Source organism: Mobula hypostoma, chromosome 7 (assembly GCF_963921235.1).
Source record: "Mobula hypostoma chromosome 7, sMobHyp1.1, whole genome shotgun sequence".
NCBI classification, from domain to species: domain Eukaryota; kingdom Metazoa; phylum Chordata; class Chondrichthyes; order Myliobatiformes; family Myliobatidae; genus Mobula; species Mobula hypostoma.
The window spans coordinates 184,465,803-184,492,208 of NC_086103.1; the positions used below are offsets into that span (position 1 = coordinate 184,465,803).

A 26,406-nucleotide genomic window follows, 5' to 3' on the forward strand; every position below is an offset into this window, starting at 1 on the left:
GTGGCTGGGAGTTCAGAAGCCTAATGGCCTGGGAGAAGAAACTGTTTCCTATCCCGACCATTCTTGTTTTTATGCACCGGGGTTTCCTGCCTGATGTAGAAAGTCAAAGAGGATGCTGGGATCCCTATTAATACTAAGGGCCCTGTGTACGCAGCGCTCTTGATAAATCTCCCTGAGGGACGGTAGACCCCTATGATTCTCTCCTGTTCTCACAGTTCCTGTTCCGGTCCGATGCTCGGCTGCTCCCACACCAAATGGAGATGCAACTTGTCAGGATGCTCTCAAGGTGCTCCCGTAAAATTCAGGTAAGATGGTGGGGGGAGCTTCGCTTGCCTCGATCTCCTCAGGAAGCGGAGGTGCTGCTGTGCCTTCTTGTACAGGGAGGTGATATCGAGGGACCTGGTGAAAACCTGAGCAGCACAGGGTGTCTGGAATGCCCTGCCAGGGGTGGTGGGAGAGGCAGGTACGTTAGGAGCATTGAAGAGACTTTTAGATAGGCACATGGATGAAAGAAAAATAGAGGACTATTTAGGACGGAAGTATTAGATTGATCTTAGAGTAGGTTAAAAAGTTGACGTAATATTGTGAGCCGAAAGTTCAAAAAGTTTCATGGAACTGAAGTCCATTTATTATCAAATATGTGTACAGTACAGAACCCTGAGATTTGTTCCCCAGAGGGCAGCCATGAAACTAACACCCTGGGACCCATTCAAGGACAACATCACACACATTGTGCATAAAAAGAAGAACAAATCATACAAACGGCAAAAAACGACCGAATGCCCCACAGAATATTAAACATCAAACCGCAGTCCTTGAAGCAGTCGAGGATGATTCAGTTTAGTTCAGTTCAGCTCAATTTAGCGCTGCATCGTTCTTTGACTCAAGGCTGCAGAGCCAGTCTGCCCCGTCAAAATCACATGAGAGAGCAATGAATAAAGGAGTAACCAGAAAGCAGAAACACACAACGTGAACTGTCGAGTCCTCGAAAAATGGGTCCAATCCGCAAACCAAGCTGATCAAATCTTGCCCAAGATGTATGACTCCTGCACCTTCCTCCTGTGGTAGTGAGCGAGGGGGAGAGGGGAATCGGTCAGACACAGGCAGATGACACTGCTCGCCTTCTGCTCTTGTCCACGTTGATTTTATCTTGCTTGACACTTCAGTCGGTGAAATCATTGAGTAATGGGTGAGATCATTGAGTAATGGAGTCGATTATGTGTTCACAGTCTGCCATTAGGTCACGCACTTCGTTCCCAACCTCGCTCTCAACCATGCCAAATTCCCTCGGAGGCAGCAAAATCACCAGATCACTCAGTCAGCCCAAAAACACATGATCAAAATGTAAATCATAGGCTCCGATCGCACACAGATTAGAAATTAATTTTGTGGACTGCCCGCACGATGTCGCTGACTCCATCTTGACCATGCAAGTTCAAGTTTAATTGTCATTCAACCACGCATGAATACCATGAATACAACCAAATGAGATAGTGTTACTCCAGGACCAAGGTACAAAACACAGCACCAACAGTCACACACGGCACAAGGCACAAATAGCACATATAACAGTAAACATAGAGTCACACAAAAACGTGAATAAGATGAATGTACAGATAAAATATACTGTGCTGTACTGTTTTTACAGGAACACCATCGAGAATATCCTGATCAGCTGCATCACCATCTGATACAGGAATTGCAAGGCATCTGACCGCCAGGCCCTACAAAGCATTGTGAGCACTGCTGGGAGGATCATCAGGGTTCCTGTTCCACCCTTCCAAGGTATTTATCAGGAGCAGGGCCCTTAGCATCGTCAATGATCCCTCCCATTGTCCAACAATCTCTTTCACCCCCTACCACCAGGCAGGAGGTACCACAGCATTAGGACAAGAACTGTTAGGATGGGAAACAGCTTCTTCCCCCAGGCCATGAGGCACTGAACTCTCTGCCACACCCAGGTTTCATCATGTATTTAACACCAGTAGTGTTATACTGTTTACTTTTTAACTTCTATCATAACTGCACCTTATTATTTCTTAATTTACTGGTGGTAATATTATTTTATGTGTTATGTGCGTGAGTTATATGTACTGTATTATGCACCTGGTCTGGAGGAACGTTGTTTTGTTTGGCAGTATACATGTGTATGGTTTCATTTGACAGTATGCATGTGTACGATTGTTTCGTTTGGCATTACACGTGTGTACAGTTGTCTCATTTGAAAAATACGTGTGTACGGTTTCATTTGACAGTATACATGTGTACAGTTGTTTCGTTTGACAGTATACTGTCAAGGAAAGGATGGTAGGGTACAGGAACCGTGGTGTACAAAAGCTGTTGTAAATCTAGTCAAGAAGAAAAGAAAAGCTTGTGAAAGGTTCAAAAAACTAGGCAATGATAGAGATCTAGAAGATTATAAGACTAGCAGGAAGGAGCTTAAGAATGCAATTAGGAGAGCCAGAAGGGGCCATGAGAAGACCTTGGCAGACAGGATTAAGGAAAACCCCAAGGCATTCTACAAGTATGTGAAGAGCAAGAGGATAAGATGTGAGAGAACAGGACCAATCAAGTGTGACAGAGAAAATGTGTGTATGGAACAAGAGGAGATAGCAGAGGTACTTAATGAATACTTTGCTTCAGTATTCACTATGGAAAAGGATCTTGATGACTTGCAGCAGACTGAAAAGCTTGAGCATGTAGATATTAAGAAAGAGGATGTGCTGGAGCTTTTGGAAAGCATCAAGTTGGATAAGTCACCGGGACTGGACGAGATGTACCCCAGGCTAATGTGGGAGGCAAGGGAGGAGATTGCTGAGCCTCTGGCAATAATCTTTGCATCATCAATGGGGACGGGAGAGGTTCTGGAGAATTGGAGGGTTGCGGATGTTGTTCCCTTATTCAAGAAAGGGAGTAGAGATAGCCCAGGAAATTATAGACCAGTGAGTCTTACTTCAGTGGTTGGTAAGTTGATGGAAAAGATCCTGAGAGGCAGGATTTATGAACATTTGGAGAAGCATAATATGATTAGGAATAGTCAGCATGGCTTTGTCAAGGGCAAGTCGTGCCTTAGGAGCCTGATTGAATTTTTTGAGGATGTCACTAAACACATTGATGGAGGTAGAGCCGTAGATGTAGTGTGTATGGATTTCAGCAAGGCATCCCATGCAAGGCTTATTGAGAAAGTAAGGAGGCATGGGATCCAAGGGGACATTGCTTTGTGGATCCAAAATTACCTTGCCTACAGAAGGCAAAGAGTAATTGTAGATGGGTCATATTCTGCATGGAGGTTGATCAGCAGTGATGTGCCTCAGGGATCTGTTCTGGGACCCTTGCTCTTCGTGATTTTTATAAATGACCTGGATGAGGAAGTGGAGGGATGGGTTAGTAAGTTTGCTGATGACACAAAGGTTGATGGTGTTGTGGATAGTGTGGAGGGCTGTCAGAGGTTACAGCGGGACAATGATAGGATGTCAAACTGGGCTGAGAAGTGGCAGATGGAGTTCAACCCAGATAAGTGTGAGGTGGTTCATTCTGGTAGGTCAAATATGATGGCAGAATATAGTATTAATGGTAAGACTCTTGACAGTGTGGAGAATCAGAGGGATCTTGGGGTCCGAGTCCATAGGACACTCAAAGCTGCTGTGCAGGTTGACTCTGTGGTTAAGAAGGCATACGGTGTATTGGCCTTCATCAATCGTGGAAATTAGTTTAGCAGCCGAGAGGTAATGTTGCAGCTATATAGGACCCTGGTCAGACCCCATTTGGAGTACTGTGCTCAGGTCTGGTCGCCTCACTACAGGAAGGATATGGAAGACATAGAAAGTGTACAGGGGAAACTTACAAGGATGTTACCTGGATTGGGGAGCATGCCTTATGAGAATAGGTTGAGTGAACTTGGCCTTTTCTCCTTGGAGCGACAGAGGATGAGAGGTGACCTGATAGAGGTGTATAAGATGATGAGAGGTATTGATCATGTGGATAGTCAGAGGCTTTTTCCCAGGGCTGAAATGGCTAGCATGAGAGGGCATAGTTTTAAGGTGTTTGGGAGTAGGTACAGAGGAGGTGTCAGGGGTAAATTTTTTATGCAGAGTGGTGAGTGTGTGGAATGGGCTGCCAGTGACGGTGGTGGAGGTGGATACGATAGGGCCTTTTAAGAGACCCCTGGATAGGTACATGGAGCTTAGAAAAATAGAGGGCTATGGGTAACCCTAGGTAATTTTGAAGGTAGGGACATGTTCGGCACAACTCCGTGAGCCGAAGGAACTGAGCTGTGCTGCAGGTTTTCTATGTTTCTGCTGTTAATATACGTGTGTATGGTTACACTTGACAGTATACGTGTGTACAGTTGTTTCGTTTAACAGTATACATGTGTATGGTTGTTTTGTTTGGCAGCATAAACGTGTACGTTGTTTTGTTTGACAGTATCGTCTGGCGGTATACATGTGTACAGTTATGTTTGGCAGTTTACGTTGGCAATAAACTGAACTTGGGCTCGAGATGTGTATATATATAGTTTTCCTGTGAATGCTATTTATCCGAGTCTTGGTGTTTGTGATGTTGCTGCTCGAAAGTTTTTCATTGCACCTGTGCACACACGGACCTGTTCCGATAACAGTAACTTCAACCTTGACTTTTGAGATTTAATAAAATTAAAGGCAACCCGAGGATATTTGGAAATGCTTTTCTCTGGCTCCCTATAATGTGTGGACTACTTATAAGGCTATTTATATATTCCTAATGGTAGTTTTGCAATTGTCAATCCCCAACTCGTTCGGAGCGACAAGTAATTCGATTTCACCGATAAAAAATACAACCTGGTCTTGTTAGCTACCGGCAGTTTCTGCGCGGTTTGTGGTCGGGTTGAATTCTACATCTCGGAAGCTGGTCGAGGCGAGATCTTTAAACTTACATTTTACTCTTTCTAGCGAGCCCAGTTCAGTTAAATACTGAGTTGAAACTCGGTCGGTCCCGAGTTAACGAACCAGCATTTCAAATCTTTGTGCGTGTTGTGTAGCCAACATGAACGCTTCTCCGGGGGAAAGGGTGGGGGGAAAGAGAGGGTGTGTGTGGCAGGGATGGGGGTGGAGGAGAACAGAGAACAGGTGACGGTGGAGAGAAGGAGAGAGAGAGAGATCAGATAAAGGTCGATGGAGGGGGAAGCGAAATAACCGGAGTGAAGGAGGGGAGAGAAAGGTGGATTGAGAGGGCTGAGAGAGAGAGAGAGTGTGTGTAATACGATCAGTTTCCGGGGGAGAAGTGAGATTAATTGCGAGGACGGGAAAGACTCAGGGGAGAGGCGGGTTCACGGGGCGAGGCGAAACCGCGGACTGATCCCAAGTAGGAGGGGATGGGTTGAGGGAGATGAAAGGAAGGGAGCGGGGAGCGAGGAGTGGGGTAAATAGGAAAGGAGAGGGGAAATGGGGAGGGGAGAGAGAGGGAGAGGGGAGTGGGGAATGGGAAGGAAGCAGAAAGGGAGAGACGAGAAGGAAGGAAGAGGAAAGGAAAATGGGAGGGGAGACACGAGAGAAGAGAATGAAAGAAGAGAGGAAAGAAGGAAATGGGAGAAGGAGGGAGAGAGGGAAGGCGGGAAAGGGGAAAAGGATAGGAAGAAGAGGCGGAGGGGATGGGTTCAGGGATGGAAAGGGAACGAATTGAAGAGAGAAGAGTACAACAAGTGGTGGTGGGATAGACGAAGGCCGAATGGCCTTCTCAGGTTTGGAGAGTCTATCAGGGAATTTGGGAAATCTAGGCTGGGATTGCGGCAGCGAAAAAGGAGGGAGGAAAAAGCGAACGAGGGAAAGAGAGAGAGAGAGGGAGAGGGAGCTTGAGGAGAAGGAGCAGGAAAGAAGAAGAGTGAGAGAGAGGAGAGGGAGAGGGGAAACAGAGAGGGAGGGGAGGGGAGAGAGGGAGGGAGGGGAGGGGGAGAGAGGGAGGGAGGGAGAGGGGAGAGAGGGAGGGAGGGGATGGGGAGAGAGGGAGGGAGGGGGAGAGGGAGGGAGGGGGAGGGAGGGGGAGGGAGGGAGAGGGAAGGGAGAGAAGGAGAGTGCGAGAGAGGAGAGGGAGGGGAGAGAGAGGTAGAGAGAGGGAGGGAGGGGTGGGAGGGAGAGGGAACGGAGAGAAGGAGAGTGCGAGAGAGGAGAGGGAGGGGAGAGTGGGGGAGAGAGGGGAGGGAGTGGAGGTGGGGGGATGCGGAGAGTGGCTCAGGAGCGGAGAAAATGTACATGAGGGAGAGGGACGGGGTGGAGATGGAGAGATGATGTGAGCAAGGGCGGGGGGAGAGAGAAATAGAGGGGAGTGCGGGAAGGAAAGGGGGCGCTGGGGAGGGAGAGAGGGAAAGAAACAGGAAATGTGGGAGGGGAAGGGGAGAGACGTTGGAAGGGAAAAGAGGGGAGGAGGAGAGGGGTGAAGAGGGAGGGAACAGGAAGGTGTAAACGGGTAGGGGAAGGGGAGGCAGGGAAAGATAGAGTGTGGAAGAGGGGAGGGGAGAGCGAGAATGAATGAGAGGATGGGAAGAGGGAAAGAGGGGAGAGCGAAGGGGAGAGAGTGGGTGGGGAGGTGGAGAGACAGAGATGAAGGGAGAGGACTGGGTCTTCCGCGGACCTCAGTTCCCGCGGCGAGGTCTTGGTGACGGATCAGCCCGCCACCGCTCGCCCTTCCACAGCTCGATCTCCAAACGAAGTTCGGGTGGAAATCAACGGGAGCTTGTCGCCCAACAAACCCGGATAGATCGGGAGAAATGCTAAATCCCGGGGGGTATAAAAATCCTAACTCAAACCCTGATTGAGTCGACGTGAAGGGTCTCGCAGGCTGGTATATTTGGGGAGCCTGATTCAAGGATGGCTGGATCCGTAGAACCACAAATCATGGTCCTGGAGTAGTACAGCACAGAAACAGGCCATTCGGCCCTGCCTAGTCCTATCGACCCACAACTGGATCATAGTTCTCCATACCCCTCCCATCCATGCACCCATCCAAATTTCTCTTCGATGTTGATCCTGTCGGCGTAGTCCGTTGTCACTGAGTCGGGGTTGGAGAGTAACTTCTCTTTGAATTTTGAGCGCAGTTTCGGCGCACCAAGCGGACTGAGGTTTGTAGGAAGGAGAGACCGGCCGAGGTGAGGACAGACCCGAACCAACCGACAGCCGCTGCTCACCCCCGGCTCTCGGCAGCGTTAGACGTCAAAGACGGCCAGTTTCAATTCCAATTCTACGGTTTCTAAATAAAATTTATTTCCGATAAAAAAAGATAGAAAGTCATAAAATTACCAGAACAGATATAAATTGTTAGAAATATTATTGCAGACTGAGTTACTGTTTACGAATTACAAACAAAAATTCCGAATATTTTATAATGCATGATGATAATCAACAGGACCGATATTGAAAATGTTATTCCCGGCAACAACAATGTTAAATCATTTTATTTTCTATTGACGGTTTATTCTTTAACTGATCTGTGTTCTCTTTTCATCATTCTCTTTATTAATCTCTCTCTCCCTCTCTCTGTATCTGTGTGTGTATGTGTCTCCTTCGTCTCCTGCTTTTTTCTATCTTTCTGAATTCTGTCTCAGTATTGTCCTTTTCCAAATCTGTCAACTCCCCCTCTTTCTCTCCTGAATCCTATCTCTGAATTCCCGCTGCATGAATCTGTAAATATTTCCCCTCTCTTTCTGAATTCCGCCTGATTATCTCTGAATTCTCTCCCACCCTCTCTCTCTCTGTCTGCATTCTGCCTCTGACTATCTCGGAATTCTCTCTCTCTCTCTGAATGTCTCCATCTCAACCCCTCCGGTACAATCTCACGAAAAATTCTCTTTTGCTGGTTATAGGTTCTGCGCCCAGGGGCGGGAGTACACTCGTAACTAATAAGAAAGTCGTTGGCGTTGGTTAAAGTTTACGGTTGCGTGTGTGTGTGTGAGAGAGAGTCTGTCTGTGTTTGTGTCTATGTGTGGGGCAGGAGGGAGGGGAGATACCGAAAGGGTTAAAATAGCTCCATTATTGATGCATGGGAGGAGATTGGAGCGAGCAGATTGCTCAATCTCCAACCCAATCCGGTCAGGATTTATTGTCATGTAAAAAAAGAGCCGTCGCCTCGGTATTGTTTCAAAGTGCCGGTAAGTTTATTAGCTAGCCTAGTTCTGGAGTTAACAGTCACAACGCTGGCGAGGGCATCAGAAGCCCTTGTCTCCCCACTCAAGAGGGAACGCGAATCAAAATCTCCACCTTGTCCTGTGTCCAGCCCAGCCTGAACCCCGTATTCTATGTTTAAAATGGATTACGCTTACCTCAATTCTTACGACTCCTGCATGGCTGCGATGGAAGCCTCGGCGTACGCCGATTTCAGCCCGTGCAGTCAGAGCAACAATTTCCAATATAACCACATTCGGTCCAGTTTTGGAACCGGCCCCGTCTGCCCCAGCCTCGCCTCGGCCAACTGCAGTTTGGGACCCCTGCGAGATCACCAGACAGCACCGTACACCACAGGTACGTGTCAGCGTTAACCGTGAAGTATGGGGAATTAGTTGCCCCGCGTTTGGACATTGTTAAACGTGGTGATTGGGCGGAGGAGAGAGATCTGCGGTGTAATTGAGTTATTTGGGGGTTTATTAAATTCACAGCCCGGCACACATTAACGCCTTAATTTGGTTAAAGAAACTCTGCGCATTAAATCAAAAAAAAAAGATTACAATCAAATCTCTGCGGTACACAGGTAGGACGCTTTCCCCCAAATTATTCTTTATTGGGGCAAGGATTTCCGGCGCGGTCCCTGAACTATAAGTACCGGCTCCAAATGGACTTTAACAACACAAGGGTTCGTGGTCTCTTTTCCAAATTAACGGATTTTATTTTCGCAGATTAACTTCAAATTATGAATTATCTCCTCTCATTGGGATTGGGCGGTGGGGTGGTCTATGACCGTGTGCCGTGTTAGGTTCTGAGACAGTTAGCAGGGCGGCTCTCTAGGTGTGTCTGTGTGCGAATTAGTGCGTGTGCGTGCATACCCCTCTCAGTCTCCCTTTATCCGAGTCTCTCTCTATACGTTTTCGTTTTCTTCATCTCCCTCCCTGTATCTGTCTCTCTGCATCCCCCTCTCTGTTCTCTCTCTCGTTCTCTCTTTTTCTCTACCTCCTCTTAAACCATCTCCATAAGACCATAAGACATTGGAGCAGAATCAGGCCATTTGGCCCATCGAGTCTGCTCCACCATTTCATCATGGCTGATCAATTTTTATCTCACAGCCCCAATTTCCTGCCTTCATGCCCTGAACAATCAAGAATCTATCAACCGTTGCCTCAAATAAACATAAAAACTTGGCCTCCACAGCCTCCTGTGTCAACGAATTCCACACATTCACCACTCTCTGGCTAACGAAATTCCTCATCATCTCCGTTCTAAAAAGACGCCCCTCTATTCTGAGGCTGTGTCCTCTAGTCTGAGATTCTCTCACCGTAGGAGACATCTTCTACTCATCTCCCTGTATTTCTCTCTCTCCGTGTATCTCTGCACCCCTCTGCATTCGTTTCTGTCTTATTTACATCGTTGTTCTCTGCATTCGTTATCTGTCTGTGTCCTCCTCTCTAGCGCTCTCTCTCTCTCTCTCTCTCTCTCTCTGTATCCCTCCCTGTACTCGTTTCTGTATGTTTCTCAATCTATGTTCGTTCTGTGTGTCTGTCTGTCTCTGCCTCTAGTCTAGAAGACGTGAAAAACGAATCTCGAGATGTTCCCGTTAGCAACGCCAAAGAAGATTTAATTCCCGTTAAATTTCATTTCGTTCTTACGCGCAAGGGATGAACAAAACGTTTTCAAAAAAATAACCCACATTCAAGAATCAAATACGACAGATTAAACTTCGGACTTGTTTTATTTTTTTGCGGGGAAAACCAGGAAAATTGGTGGGGATCGGGTACAGAGGCCGGCGAGGAGGTTTTGATTATCATCACCCGCCGATTCCAGTCAAACCCCTCCCCACTTCTCACCAAAATTAATTTTAAATTTTGTTGCGACTTTTTACAAATGAATCATTAACAGTTTTATTCACTTTTAATGTCACTGGCTTTGCTTTTTTTAAATATGGTATTTCGTTGACTTTCAGTTCGATTTGAAACGAAATATTTCTGGTTTTCCGTTTCGGTGCTGCCAGCGGTACAGAGAGGCAGAGAGAGACAGGGAGGGGTAGGGAGAGGCAGAGGGAGGCAGGGAGGGGTAGGGAGAGGCAGGGAGAGGGGTAGGGAGGGGCAGGGAGAGGCAAAGAGATAGAGAGGGACGGAGGGTATAGAAAGAGAGGCGGATACAAGGAGACGGGACAAGATTAGATGGATGGATGGATGAAGGAAGAAAGAGAAGCAATAGACAAACGGTGAGGGGAGCGAGACTGACGCGGGGAGATGGACAGGGAGGCAGAGAGGGGTAGAGAGACTGAGAATGGGAAGATAGACGGAAGACGGAGGGAGGGGCACAAAGACTAACGTGGGAAATAGACAGGGGGACAGGGGGGACAGGGGGACGAGTACAGGATGCAGAGAAACAGAGTTAAGAAGTGTGGATGTCAAAATCCGCAATCTCCGAAACTCTGGGAGAGAAGGCGGCCGATAAACCCAACTTTGTTTAACGGCAATATATTGTTAGTGAACGTTGATGATCTCGGCAATGCCGGGAGCTGTTAACACAACGCTTTACACCTCCAGCTGTAAAATCGGAATTCAATTCCTCCGCTGTCTATAAGGAGTTTGTACGTTCTCCCCGTAACCGCGTGCGTTTCCTCCGGGTGCTGCGGTTTCCTCTCCTCCTCTAAACGCCACTAAGTACAGGCCCAGAACCATCAAACCCTCCTCGTACATAACCCTTTCATTCCTGGGATCATTCTCGTCAACCTCCTCTCTAACGCCAGCACATCCTTTCTTAGATAAGGACCTAAAACTGCTCACAACACACCAAATGGGCTGACCAATGCCTTTTAAAGCCTCTCCATTTGCTTTTATACTCTCGTCCTCTTGAAATGAATGCTAACATCGCATTTGCCTTCCTTACCACCGACTTACAGTATAAGTTCAAAATATATTTATTATGAAAGTACGTATATGTCACCATTTACAACCCTGAGATTCATTTTCTTGAGGGCATACTCAATAAATCTATAGAATAATAACCATAACAAAATCAATGAAAAACCGCCCAACTAGGCTGTTCGATCAGAGAAAACACCAAGCTGTGCAAATACAAAAAGGAAGTAATGATAAATAAATAATAAACAATAAATATCGAGAACATGAGTCCTTGAAAGTGAGTCCATAGGTTCTGGGAGCATTTCAATAATGGGGCAAGTGAAATTGAGTGAAAATATCCTCTTTGGTCCAAGAGCCTGATGAATGAGGGGTAATGACTGTTCCCGAACCTGGTGGTGTGAGTCCTGAGGCTCCTGTACCTTCTTCCTGATGGCAGCAGTGAGAAGAGAGCTTGGTCTGGTTGGTGGGGGTCCCTGATAAACCTTTAGAGAAATTTGTATGAGGAGTCCCAAGTCCCATTGCACCTCTGATTTCTGAATCTGATTCCCATTAGGAAAATAGCCCACACCTTTATTCCTTCTAGCAAAGTGCATGGTCATCATTCTTTAAATGTTCTCATCCATTGAAATTTACCTTCCTGCAGAAAGACACTCTCACATTGGAGTAGACAATATACTTTCCCATAAATATTCCAATATTATGATCACTCTTGCCTTGATGCTCACCAATATTACTCACTCCGGCCTCACGTCCCAGCAATATTTCATTCCTCACTGGATCAGGAGCTGTCTGACCTCGTACTTGCTCCTTTGCTACTTACGTTGTGGCTCAGTGTAGGTACCAGAGACAGGGAGGCCTAACACACTGTGAACAGCAAGATTCCCCAAGAGAAGGTTGTGAGAAGAACAGGAAGAATGCAAGAAGGGTAAGTGAATAGGAGAGAATGAGTGTGGAAGCAGAGGGATGTTGGGAGACAGAAAACAGGGAAAGAGAGAGAATGCGGAAAGATGGAAAGAAAAGGGAAGGCAACAGAGAGAGAGACAGAGGAACAGAGAATCATAGAGTCATAGTGTAATAGAAAAGAACAGCATGGAAACAGACCCTTTGGCCTATCTAGTCCATACCAAAACAATTTAAACTGCCTACTCCCATTGACCTGCACTGGGACCATAGCTCTCCAAACTTCCAAATTTAATTTAAATCTATCCAAACTTTGCTTAAGCTTTGAAATTGAGATTGCATGCATCACACTGTCATGACCCTCTGAGTGAAGAAGTTTCCCCTCATGTTCCCCTTAAGCTTTTCACCTTTCACCATTAACTCATGACCTCTGGTTGTAGTCCCACCCAACCTCAATGGAAAAAGCCTGATTGCATTTACCCTATCTATACCCCTCATAATTTTGTATAATTCTATCATATCTCCTCTCAATCTTCTATGTTCTAAGGAACAGAGTCCTAATATATTCAATCTTTCCTTACAACTCAGGTCCTCCAGACTTGGCAATATCCTTGTAATTTTTCTCTGTACTCTTTCACCTGTGTTTACATCTTTGCTGTAGGTAGGTGGCAAAAATTGTACACAATACTCCAAATTAGGTCTCACCAACATCTTATACAACTTTAACATAACATTCCATCTCCTGTACTCAGTACATTGATTTATGAAGGCCAATGTGTCAAAGGCTCTCTTTATGACCCTGTCACACCACTTTCAATGAATTGTGGACCCGTATTGCCAGATCCCTCTGTTCTACCACAATCCTCAGTGCCCTAACATTCACTGTGTAAGACCTACTCTGGTTGGTCCTACCAAAGTGCAAAACTTGTCTGAATTAAGTTCCATCTGCCATTTTTTTGGACCATTTTCCCAGCTGGTGCAGATCCCTCTGCAAGCCATGACAGTCTCCCTCACTGTCCAATACACCCCCAGTCTTGGAGTCATCGTCTAACTTGCTGATCCAGTTAATCACATTATCATCCAGATTGTTGATGTAGATGACAAACAACAAGAGATTCAGTACCGATCCCTGCCACACTCCACTTGTCAGTCCTCCAGTCAAAGAGGCAACTCTCTGCTACCACTCTCTGGCATCTCCGACAAAGCCAATGTCTAATCCAATTTACTACCCCATCCTGAGTCCTGAGCAACTGAACCACCTTGACCAACCTCCCATGCGGGACCTTGTCAAAGGACTTACTAAGTTCCATGTAGACAACATCCACTGCCTTGCCTTCATCCACTTTCCTGGTAACCTCCTCGTAAAACTCTATAAGATTGGTTCACACACAAAGATGGAGAAATTTAGAGGGAGAGGAGAGATGCAGGTGAAGAAACCCTGTGGGTTTAACTTCTACCTCATCAACAAGCCTGGCTCTCTGCCCCTGAGAAACTTGTACAGACTCTGGTGAATTAGTAAATTGGTTAATTATTGTCTATGTACCGAGATAGTGAAAAGCCGGTCTTAATTTAATATGTAAAAAAGGTACGTCGCATTCTGGAGTTTCTCCAGTTACCAGACAATTTCCCTCCACGCCTCTCTGACGTACTGGGGAACCGTGTCCGAGGCAAGTTACAGCAGTGGTTTGCCATTGCCTTCTGCCGGGTGAGTTTCCAAAGAGATCAGCAGCTCATAACCCAGCACGGATGGAAAGTGTGCAGGGGAGTCAGCTGGATTCAAACTCGGGACCTTTCGTCCCGAAGTCCGTTGCTGATGCCACTACGCCACCAGCCAGGTCAATTTAAAATGTATTAAATTAAATATTAAACACACTACTTCCATGAAACTTTGGCTAATTTGCGCAGCTATATAACTGGGTCAAAATGTACTGGTCCCGATGTGTCCCAGTTAACCAGAATCCACTGTGTCTATAGAACACAGATCATATAAGAATGGGGGAGGGGGATCTCATTGAATAATGAAAGGTTTGGATAAGGTGGATGTGAGACAATGTTTCCTATAGTAGGACCAGAGGACACAGCCTCAGAATAGAGGGACGTCCAGGTAGAACAGAGATGAGGAGGAATTTCTTTAGCCAGAGGGTGGTGAATCTGGAATTCATCGCCACAGACCGGCTGTGGAGGCCAAGTGGTTGGGTATATTTAAAGCAGTGAGGGTGTCTAAGGTTCTGGGGAGAAGGCAGGAGAGGGGGATTGAGAGGGATAATAAATCAGCTATGATGGAACAGTAGAGCAGACTCGATGGGCCAAATGGCCTAATTCTGCTCCTATGTCTTAAAGTCTCATAACCTGCCCACTTTTGTATTCAGTTGCCCCTGTAATAAATAATAGCTGTTAGCTTTTTGGATTTATGCTGTGCCAGCATTCCGGTCTTTACACTACATTCTGGAGTATTGATTAGATTAGTTTTGTCACATGTCCATCAAAACCACAAAACGTACAGTGAAATGCTTCATTTGCATTGAATCAAATCAGTGAGGATTGTCTGGGGGATGCCCGCGAGTGTCCCCACGCTTCTGGCATTAATGCGGCATGTTGTCAACTCTCTAACCCTAACTGTAATCTTTGGACTGCGGGAGGAAACCAGATCACCCAGAGGAAACACACATGGTCATGGGGTAGAACATACAAACTCTTCAGAGGCAGCAGTGGGAACCGAACGTTGATCTTACAGCTATTCTGTAAAATGTTAGACTGACCGCTACACTACCGTACCACACCACTCTGCGCAGTTCTGGTCACACACTTGTAGACAGGATATGATTAAGACAGCAAGAGTGCAGAAAGGATTCACAAGGAAGCCTCCCGAACTGGAGGGTTTGTGTTACAAGGAGAGACTGGTCGGCTGGCCAGAGACACAAGAGATTCTGCAGATGCTGGAAATCCAGAGCAACACACACAAATAACCGGAGGAACTCCCGGTTCCAGCAGCAGCTATGGAGGGGAATGTCAATGGTTTATTTCCCTGACCTGCTGAGTTCCTCCAACATATTGCGTGAGTTATAGAGAAGATTTTATGTTTTAAATTTTCTAGCGAGACAGCACGGTTTCAGGCCGTCCATTCCAATGAGACCCTATCGCCCAATTACACCTAAGTGACCAGTTAACCTACTAATACACACGTCTTTGGGAATAGGGAGGAAACTGGAGCACCCTGAAGAAACCCACGCCGTCACGGGGCGAACATACAGATGGGAATTGAACCCATGTCGCGGGCACTATCAGAGTATTGCGCTAACCGCTATGGTACCATATCTCCCCCAGGAGGCTGGGACAGTTTTCCCTGGACTGAAGGAGACTGACGAGTGACCTTATGGAGGTTTATAAAATCATGAAGGGCAGAGATAATGTGAACAGTCTTTCCCCCAGGGTTGGGAAGTTTAAAACCAAAAGGCACAGGTTTAAGTTGAGAGGAGAAAGATTTAAAGGGGTCCCGAAGGGAATCTTTCTCACGTGGAGGGTGCTGTGGATCTTCCCACAACCCGTGGACTTACTTTCAAGGACTCTTCATCTCATGTTCTCAATATTTATTGCTTATTTATTTACTATTATTATTTCTTCCTTCTTGTATTTGTACAGTTGGTTGTCTTTTGAACTCTGGTTGAACGCCCGAGTTGGTGCGGTCTTCCATCAATTCTATAATGGTTATTGTTCTATTATGGACTTATTGAGTATGCCCGCCAGAAAATGAATCTTAGGGTTGTATACAGTGACATATTGTATTGAGATGAAGAGTCCTTGAAAGTGAATCCATAGGCTGTGGGAGCAGTTCACTGTTGGGGCGAGTGAAGTTATCCCCTCTGGTTCAGGAGCCTGATGGTAGAGGGGTAATAACTGTTCCTGAACCTGATGGTGTGAGTCCTGAGGCTCCTCTACCTCCTTCCTGATGGCAGCAGTGATAAAAGGGCATGTCCTGGGGGTCCCTGATGATGGATGCTGCTTTCCTGTGACAGCGCTCACATAGATGTGCTCAATGGTGGGAAGGGCTTTACCCACGATGGACTGGCCATATCCACTTCTTTTTAACTCTTTTGGTTCAAGATTCTTTTCATAGTAGAATGTGTTGGCTGCTTTACTGAGGCGGTGAGAAGTGTAGATGCAATCCATGTAGGGGAGGCTGTTGATTATTTCATATGATCTTGGGCAGAACAGTTGCCAAATTAAGCTGTGATGTATCCGGACAGGACACACTCTAATTGATAAAAATTGGAGAGCATCACTGGGACATGTTAAATTTCAAAGAACACAGAACACTACAGCACAGTACAGGCCCTTCAGTCCACAATATAATGCCAACCTTTTAACCTACTCCAAGATCAATCTGCACCCCCCCCCCAACATAACCCTGCACTTTTCTACCATTATGCCTGAAATGAGTCTACCTCTACCACCACCCCTGGCAATGTGTTCCATGCACCCACCACTCTCTGTGTAAAAAAACACTTACTTCGGACATCCCCATATACTTCTTCCAACACCTTTAAAATTATGCACCCTTGTATTAACCACTTCCACCCTCGGAAAAGGTGTCTGACTGTCCACACGATCTGTGCCTCTTATCATCTTGTCAACCTCTATCAAGTCACTTCTCGTCCTTCATCACTCCAAAGAGAAAAGCCCTATCTTGCTTAACCTATCCTCGTAAAACTTGCTCTCTAATCCAGACATGAACTGGTCCTCTGCACCCTGTCTAAAGCTTCCATATCCTTCCTATAATGAGGCAACTAGAATTCAACGCAGTACTCCAAGTGTGAGGAAGTACAGGCACTGGTGAGCCTCTTGTCATGGCTGGATTAGGTCACGTGTGTTGGCGATGCTTACACCTCAAAACTTGGCTCTCTGTTCCTCCCACTTCTTTGAAGGATCCCTACTTTGTAAATGTTTCTATTTCCTGGAGAAAGACCATCTGCCAAGGAGGGGGGCATCTGGTGACAGCAAGTGGACATAGGGATGGGTCAAGTGAATGGGCAAAGATCTGGCACATAAAGCATAACGTGGGAAAAGGTGATTATATCCACGGTACCAGGGGAAATAAAGAGAATGGATACTGTCTAACTGGGGAGAAACTGCAGAATCCTGAGCAACTTTAGAGTCATAGAGACACTCAGCATGGCAACAGGTCCTTTGGCCCAACTCGATCATGGTGAGCAAGTACCACAATGAGCTCTCAGCCATCTCCACGTCATGGCCATTGATACCCTGAGTGTGTCCACGTCCCCCCTGTGCCCCCCTCTTGCTTCCTGAAGTCAATGAGCTCCTTTGTTTTGCTGACATTGAAGGAAAGGTTGTTGCCATGACAACAGGCGTAGATAGAGGGGCAAATCATAAACCAAGTGATTCCACAGATTGAGTTCAAGAGGGACAAGGTAATGTCACAGCTCTATAAAACCCAGGTTAGACCACACTTGGAATATTGTGTTCTGTTTCTGTCAGCTCATTATAGGAAGGATGTGGAGGCTTTAGAGAGGGCGCAGAGGTGGTTTACCTGGATTTACAAGTGAGCATGTCTAATGAGGATAGCTTGAGTGAGCTAGGGCTTTTCGTTCTGGAGAGGAGGACGAGAGGTGACGTGATAGAGGTGTACAAGATGATAAGAAGCATAGATAGCGAGAATAACCAGAGACTTTTCCCTAGGGTGGAAACGGCTTATACGAAGGGGCATAATTTTGAGATGATTGGAAGGAAGTACAGTGGGGATATCAGAGGTAGTTTTTGTTACACAGAGAGTGGTGAGTGTGTGGAACTGGCTGCCAGGGGTGTTGTAGAGGCAGATACGTCAGGGATATTTAGATTGGCACAAAGAGAATCCAGTGTCATGGTGTCATAGAACATAGAACACTACAGCACAGTACAGGCCTTTCTGCCAGTAACGTTGTGCTGACCCTTTAACCTACACCAGGATCCAGCTAACCCTGCCCTCCTCCGTTATTCTATCATCCATGAGCCTGTCAAAGATGTTTCTTAAATGCCCCTGATGCATCTGCCTCTACCACCACTCTGTGTAAAACAATCTAGCTCTGACAACCCCCCTATACTTTCCTCCAGTCACCTTCAAACAAGGCCCCCTCATACCAGCCCTTTCCATAGGCTGTTTACTGGATTTATGTCTCTTATTGTCTCATACAATTTTAATCTGAGGCTGGAGATTCTCCAAAACTGGGACACAGACCCTGAGAGATAGGTGACAGGTCGGTGATGTCATTGAATTACAGCATGAGTCAAGGGGCTGAGTGGTCTGTTCTTGCTCTCGGCTCTGACTACCTTGACCACCTGGGGTGTAGCAAGTTTCTACAGAGGTACCATGGGAGCACTCTGACTGGTTGTATCACCGTCTGGTCTGGAGGGGCCACTGCACAGGATCGGAAAAAGCTGCGGAAAGTTGTAAACTCATCCAGCTCCATCGTGGGCGCTGGCCTCCCCAGCATCGTGGACGTCTTCAAAAGGCAATGCCTCAAAAAGGCGGCATCCATCATTAAGGACCCCATTACCCAGGAGATTCCCTCTTCTCATTGCCACCATCGAGGAGGAGGTGCAGGAGCCTGAAGACACACTCAATGTTTCAGGAACAGCTCCTTCCCCTCCGCCATCAGATTACTGAATGGAAAATGAACCCATTGAACACTGCCTCACTATCTTTGCTCTCTTTTTGCACTATCCTTTTTTTAATACTTCTTTTTGTAAGTTACAGTGTTTTTATATGTATTGCTTTGTACTCCTGCGGCAAAACAACACATTTCACAATATATGTCAATGATAAAAAGAAGCTCTCTTCTGCAAAGCACTGTGGGGCTATTAAAACAAAAAAATCATGGTCATCTTAGAAGTTCTTTCCCAGGCTGTTAATCTGATCAACCATTCTAGTTAGCCACCTCCCCACCCCCCTCTATCAACCCCATCACCGCACTGTAAACATTTAAAACCACTTGTTATGCTGCTGTTTATATTGTAAATGCATTTTAGTATTTATATACTTATGCACTTAATTCTATATCCACCTGTTAACCTCTAACTTTATGAGCTTTTATTTATATACAATTCCTTACTTTGTATAAATTTTTATTGTTTACAATTGTTGAATGTTGTTGTTTTTATTGCTTTTCACACCCTGACCAACACACCAGCAACTTCCTAGTACATGTAGGAGTTTTAATTCCAATCCCCGTTCCCATTCCGGCATGTCGGTCTATGCTGCCTCAATGCAGCCACACTCGGGTTGGAGGAGCAACACCTCATATTCCATCTGTGTATCCTCCAGCCTAATGGCATTAAAATCAATCTTCCCAGATTGAAGTCATTTCTCCCCCTCCCCTTCTCTCTTTCTGGTTCCCCTCTCACCCCTTCTCGTCTCCACATCTGCCATCACCTCCCTCTAGGCCCCTTCCTCTTTCCCTTTCTCCCATGGTCCACTCTCCTATCCAATCAGATTCCTCCTTCAGCCCTCTTCCACCTATCACCTCCCAGCTTCTTACTTCAGTCCCCCTCACCTATCACCTGACAGCTTGTTCTCCTTTCCCGTCTCCCACCTTCTTATTCTGACCTCTTCCCCCTGCCTTTTCAGTACTATTGAAGGGCCTCAGCCTGAAACATTGACCGTTTATTCCTCTCCGTAGATGCTGCCTGACCTGCTGAGTTCCTCCATCATTTTATGTGTGTCAGCATCTGCTGAATCAGAATGTATACACCCAGCAGCCATTTTATTACCTTCTGTACCTAATAAAGTTTGTGGTCTTCAGCTGCTTTGCCCATCCACTTCAAAGTTCAATGTGTTGTGCATTCAGAGATGCTCTTCTGCACACTACTGCTGTAACACGTGGTTATTTGAGTTACTGTCACCTTCCTGTCAGCTTGAACCGGTCTGGCCATTCTCCTCTGACCTCTCTCATTAACAAGACACTTGCCCACAGAACTGCCACTCACTGGATGGTTCTTCGTTTTTTGTACCATTCTCTGTAAACTTCAGAGACTGTTGTGCATGAAAATTCCAAAAAATCAGCAGTTTCTGAGATACTCAAACCATCCCATCTGGCACCAACAATCATGCCATGGTCAAAGTCACTTAGATCACATTTCTTCCCCGTTTTGATGTTTGGTCTGAACAACAGCTAAACCTCTTCACCATCTCTTTATGCTTTTGTGCATTGAGATGCTGCCACATGATTGGCTGATTAGATATTTCCACTAACGAGCAGGTGTACAGGTGTACCTAATAAAGTGACTACTGAACGAACATACAATGAATATACACTTTGATCCTTGATTATTATTCAAGTTTCAATATTTCCAGTACACAAGAGAACGAAATAATTGATACTCCAGATCCGATGCAGCACAAAAAATAAACAAGATGATAAGGAAAACAATTATAATTAAAAACAATGAATACAAATGCATAAGATAGCTTATATACACAGATTGATTGTATTGTCAATAAAGTGATGCTAGGCACAGGAGTGTCTGTACATTAGGTGACTCTGACAGGAAATGATAAAGTAGTGGTGGTTGGGGGTGTGGAGGGGTGGGTTAGTGGGTGGAGGTGTTGATCGGTCTTACTGCTTGGGGAAAGTAACTGTTTTTGAGTCTGGTGGTCCTGGTGTGGATGCGATGTAGCCTCCTCCCTGATGGGAGTGGGAGAAACAGTCCATGAGCAGGGTGGGTGGGATCCTTCATCGTGTTACTGGTCCTTTACTGGCACTTTTCTAAATACTGGATGTCCTTGATGCTGGGCAGACTGGTGGTGGTGCTGGTGACACGTTGTCGAGACGTTTCCTGTCCTGTCCACTGCAGTGTAGTTTCTGTGCCATTATTTATAAACTTGAACCTGATTGGATACTCAGACCTGCTCCTCCCTAATCCAGATTTCTTTTCAACCTAGTTCCCTACAAGTTCTTTACGGATCACGGAGGGATAAATGAGAAGCGGAAACAGCGGAGGATCCGGACTACGTTCACCAGCTCCCAACTGAAGGAGCTAGAGCGAGTCTTCGCCGAGACTCACTACCCTGACATCTACACCCGGGAAGAGCTGGCGCTGAAGATCGACCTCACCGAGGCCCGTGTCCAGGTACAGCTTCTCCCAGTGTTCCCCACCACGGGCCAGTGGGTGCAGGGGTTGCCGGTCGTCTTCCCGATCCCCAGAGGCTGGAGTCTGGGCTTTGAGTTGCTCCAGAGGCCTCTGTAGCCCGGGTGACGCCGCTGAGAATTACAGTGCGGCATGGTAGCGTCATTCTATTACGCACCAGCAACCCGGGTTCATAGACCACTTCAGCCCACCTAGTCCGTGCTGAACAGTTATTCTGCCCCGTCCCATTAACTCACACGTGGACCGTAGTTCTCCATAACCCTCCCATCCGTGAACAGAGCTGAACAGGTTCCGTGACCGTGGCCGGCAGCCATCCGGCTCCTGGACCAGCTGTAATGCTGAACTGGTTCCGTGACCGTGGACTCACTCTCGGGGACTCGGTGGTTCACGTTCTGTGTGTTATTTGTTTACTTTTTACTGTTTGCATGATTTGTTCTTTTTTACCACAAATTGGGTGTTTGATGGTCTTTGTTGTGTGGGGGTTTTAATAGGTTCTACTGTGTTTCTTTGTTTTGTGAGTGCCTGCAAGAAGATGAATCTCAAAGTTCTCTATAGTATTCATACTTTGATAATAAATGTACTTTGAACTTGAACTTTTCCAAATTCCTCGGACATTGAAATCAACCTTGCATCCAGCTCTTCTGCTGGCAGCTCGTTCTGCACTCGCATCACGCACTGAGTGGAGAAGTTCTTCCTCAGGTTCCCCTTAAATATTTCACCTTTCACTCCCAACCCATGACCCCTAGTTCTCTCTGCTACCTGTAAGGGGTCTGTACGTGTGTGGGTTTCCTCCGAGTGCTCTGGTTTCCTCCCACAGTCCTAAGACATATGGGCAAGTGGGCTAATTGGTCACATGGGTATAACTGGACAGCATGGGTTCAGTGGGCAGAAGGGCCTGTTACCCTCATGTATCCCTAAATAAATAAGCAAATATTCCCAACATTTCTGCCATACCCACACCCGACTGAACCTTCGTTGTTCCCGGTCTCTGCTTCCCAATCAATGCATCCCATCCTCAGTGGCTTGGGAACAGGCCCCAAATCTTCCATGTAGCCTTTCACCATCCATTCATTCCCCCCACGTTCCCATCAGCCCCTCCTAAACTGACCCCCAGGATTCCCTTTTGCCACAATGAGGCCACTCTCAGGGTGGGGGGAGCAACACTTTCTACTCTGTCTGGGTGGGCTCCAATCTGATGGCATGAACATCGATTTCTCCAACTTCCAGTAATTTTTTCCCCCCTCCCATCCTTCCATCTTCTTTTATTCCCCACTCTGGCCTCATACCTCTTCTCCCTGCCTGCCTATCACCTCCCTCTGGTGTCCCTCCTCCTTCCCACTCTCCTCTCCTGTCAGATTCCTTCCTCTCTAACACTTGACCTTTCCCACCCACCTGGCTTCACCTATCACCTCCCTCCCCTCCCCCCCCACCCCCCACCATTTTATTCTGATATCTTCCCCCTTCCTTTTCAGTCCTGTTGCAAGATCTCAGCCCGAGACATTGACTGTTTATTTCCATAGATACTGCCTGACCTGCCGAGTTTCTCCAGCATTTTGTGTGTGTTGATCCCCAGGACGTGTGGATCGCAGGAATATACAGCACAGGAATAGATTAGATTAAAGATGAGCGTATTTGTCACACGCACATCGAAGCATCCAGTGAATTGTGTTACTTGTGCCGATGACCAGCACGGTCCGAGGATGAGCTGGGGGCAGCCCACAGGTGTTGCTACGCTTCATGTCTGCATTTTACTAACCCTAACCTGGATGCTTTCGGATTCTGGGAGGAAACTAGAGCAAACAGAGGAAACCCATGTGGTCACGGGGAGAAGATACAAACTCCTACAGATAGCAGAGGGAATTGAATCTGGTCACGGACACTACATAGAGCATGGAGCAGTTCGGCACATTCCAGGCCTTGTTGTATCACCTTTAAATCTTCTCTAAGATCAATCTAGCCCTTCCCTCACACATAGCCCTCCATTCTTCTACCATCCATGTACCTATCTAAGAGTCTCGTCAATGTCTCTAATGTATCTGCCTCTACCACCAACCCTGGCAGTGTGTTCTACACCCACTCCAATCACCTTAAAATTATGCCCCCTCATTTTAGCCACCTCTGCCCTGGGAAAAAGTCTGTGGTTGTCCACTCGATCCGTGCCTCTTACCATCTTGTACACTTCTATCAAGTCACCTCTTATCCTCCTCATTCCAAAGAAAAAATCCCCAGCTCACTCAATCTACCCTCATAAGACATGTTCTCTAGTCCAGGCAGCATCCTGATAAATCTCCTCTGCACTATCTCTAAGGCTTCCACATGCTTCCTATAATGAAGGGACCAGAACTGAACACGATATTCCAGCTCTCACTACACCACATTACAGTGCCACTCACCTGTCTGTCCTGGCTGTGATGATTATCTGCACTAGGAGTTCCCAGTCTATTTTTATGTCATCGATCCTTACCATTAACCGAGGTTAAGAACCCCTGATCTTCACCAACCCCAGTTGTCCACGTCCCTCTACATTTCCCCCATCTAAGTCCCTGTCCTAATACCTTACCTGCCTCCATCACTTCCTCTGGCAGTCCATTCCATATAACCACCATCCTCTGTGTGAAGACCGTCCCCTTGGCTCCCCGTCTGTCTCAGGAAACTTCAGCAACAGACAACAGGTTGTTCTGTTGTGCTCCTGCCCCACACCGGCCTCCTTCACACCTCTCTGTCTCCCCATCTCCCTCCCAGGCTCCACTAACGCCTTTTTACCAGTTCTAACTTCAAAGTAAATCTATTATCAAAGTACATATAGAACCCCGAGATGCATTAACTTGCAGGCATTGACAGTAAATACAAGAAACACAACAGAATCAATGAAAGACTGCACCCACCCAACAGAACCGACAAACCACCAGTCTACAAAGGACAACAAACTGCGCAAATACACAAAGAAAGGAGAAAAACTAAATAATAATAATAAATAGATAAGCAATAAATATTGGTGACATGAAATTAAAGAGTGCTTGAAAGTAAGGTTGTGGGAGCAGTTCAGTGATGGGGCAAGTGAAGTGAAATGCAGTGATGTTCTCCTCCAGCCACTCCCGGAGGAAGCAGATTCCACACAAGCCCTTTCTCTACAGGACAGAGTTTCTCCAGAGTTCCCAGCTGGATTTTTTGGTGACTGTCAGACACCTGGCTCCTGTTTCCTGTCTCCCACAGAAGCTGAGACACCTCTTCCCAAGCTCTTTGACATACGGCCCACCTCCAGGTCCAACTTTAAATTGTCGGAGCACAAGAGATTCTGCAGACGCATGGAAATACACAAAATGCTGGAGAAACTCAGCAGGTCAGGCAGCATCCATGGAGAGGAATAAACAGTCGATGCTGACTTGCAGAGTTCCTCCAGCATTTTGTGTGTGTTGCGTTAAATTCTCAGTGCTGTTGGCGAATCCCACTGAAAATCTGAAACAAAACCAGATCACCTTAGTGAAACTCAGCAGGTCAGGCAGCGTCTGTGGAGGGGGGAATAACTGATGGTTTGGGAGATCAGAGAAAGAGAGAGATACAAAGTGTTTCTCATTTGGAGAGACGTGGGTGAGGGATGTGTAGAACAGATCTGTGATAGGACGAGTTGAGAGGAATACAAATTCCTTACAAACCGCTGTGGGTACTAGATGTCCTAGGTTAAAGGTCAAAGGTGAAATATTTATGGGAAACTTCTTCACTCTGAGTGTTGAACGAGCTGCCAGTGGAATTTGTGGATGTGGGTTCGATTGCAATATTTAAGAGGAGTTTGAATCGGTATATGGATGGGAGGGGTACAGAGGGCGGGTCGATAGGACGAGGCATGGACTAGATGGGCTGAAGGGCCTGGTTCTGTGCTGTAGTGTTCGATGAGTCAATGGGGTTGGAGGGTTCGATGTCACATCTGCTGGTGTGAGGCGAGCTGTAAGATTGTACAATAAGATTAGCCCTCACCCACTAACATCCTGGAAGCCTTGGTCACAGAACAGTGATGTTGTGTTGCAATTGGTGGGGCCAAACCTGGAGCAGCTTTATTTCCTGTACAGTTAGTCCAAAAGAGACTTATGCCTAGAACAGAAGATAAAAATTCATTGTGTACATCGAAATACAGAAGCACACAGTGAAATGAGTGCTGAAGGGTCTCGACCCAAAACATCAACAGTACTTTTTTCCATAGATGCTGCCCGGCCTGCTGAGTTCCTCCAGCACCTTGTGTGTGTTGCTCTGGACTTCCAACATCTGCAGATTCCCTCGTTTGTAAAATGCTTCATTTGCATCAACGACCAACAGAATCTGAGGATGAGCTGGGGGCAGATCACAAGTGTGGCCATGCTTCCAGCACCAACATAGCGTGCCAACAACTTACCGACCCTAACCTGTACGTCTTTGGAATGTGGAAGGAAACTGGAGCACCCACAGGAAATCCACATAGCCACGTGGGGAACGTACAAACTCCTTACAGACCGTGGCGGAATTGAACCCAGGTCTCTGGTGCTGTAATAGCATTACACTGACGGTTTCGCTACCGAACCACCCGGCCCTCTGTTCTTTGTGCTTGTGTTGGGTCTCATTGTAACTGTGACCACTTGTTCTGACCCCCTCCTCCTCCGTTTTCCCGTCTCGATCCAGGTGTGGTTCCAGAACCGACGAGCCAAGTTCCGGAAGCAGGAGCGAGCGGCCAACTCCAAAGGCAGCGGGAGTAACGGGGGCGGAAAGAAGGGCGACCTGCTCTCCGAGGAGGACGAGTCGAAAGACGCCAAGTGTACCGACCCGGACAGCACCGCCAACCCAGCGTGTCCCGCTTCCTCCTCCGCCCCCACCTCCGCCCCCTCCGGCCCCGTCTCCAGCACTAGTCCCCACCCCCTCAACCTGCCCAGCCCCAACAGCTCCCACACCATGAAGTCTCCCGCATGGGCTGGATCTGAGCTCCTGAAAGCCCAGGCCTGGCAGCCCAGTGACAACATGGCCGGGCCCTTCGCTGGCGTCCTCTCCACTTTACACAGGAAGGCCAACGTGCTCAAACCAAACCTCTTCTAGAGAGGCGAAGGAGACAGACGGGAGGGAGGGAGGGAGAGAGATGGGAGGGGAATGGGGAGGAGAGAGAGGGAGAGGAGGAGGGAAAAGAGGAGGGTGAATGGGAGAGAGAGGGGAGAGAAGGAGAGAGGAGAGATGATAAATAAGGATAGCAAGATAGTCAGAGAGAGAGAGAGAGAGTTGGGTGGAAGATAGAGATGGTGGGAGGGTGGGAGGTGCGAGCGGAAGAGGTATAGGATAGATAGATGGGAGCCATTTTCTGCTCCCTCAAGGTTACTCCACAGGGCCTTGTGATGTGTTTAGTAACTTAT

General features: G+C 46.9%; 1 protein-coding gene across 2 annotated transcripts; it reads left to right on the forward strand.

The window, feature by feature from the left end:
• The first annotated feature begins 8,263 nt into the window (after positions 1-8,263).
• On the forward strand, positions 8,264-26,098 carry phox2a (paired like homeobox 2A). 2 transcript variants are annotated; one of them, XM_063052978.1, is made up of 3 exons: positions 8,264-8,486; positions 20,838-21,025; positions 25,691-26,098. In XM_063052978.1, exons 1-3 carry the CDS (start codon positions 8,264-8,266, stop codon positions 26,096-26,098), a joined length of 819 nt encoding a protein of 272 aa, XP_062909048.1. The 2 variants fall into 2 exon arrangements, with proteins under 2 accessions (XP_062909048.1, XP_062909047.1); XM_063052977.1 differs by having other exon boundaries at positions 8,273-8,486; positions 20,838-21,031; positions 25,673-26,098.
• The last annotated feature ends 308 nt before the right edge of the window (positions 26,099-26,406 follow it).

What these genes read in the sequence shown, in the direction of transcription:
- phox2a (XM_063052977.1), top strand. Translation starts at nt 8,273, where the DNA reads ATGGATTACGCTTACCTCAATTCTTACGACTCCTGCATGGCTGCGATG. An exon ending in GACAGCACCGTACACCACAG is followed by an intron (nt 8,487 to 20,837) that starts GTACGTGTCAGC and finishes TTTTCAACCTAG; the next exon opens with TTCCCTACAAGTTCTTTACG. An exon ending in AGGCCCGTGTCCAGGTACAG is followed by an intron (nt 21,032 to 25,672) that starts CTTCTCCCAGTG and finishes CTCCTCCTCCGT; the next exon opens with TTTCCCGTCTCGATCCAGGT.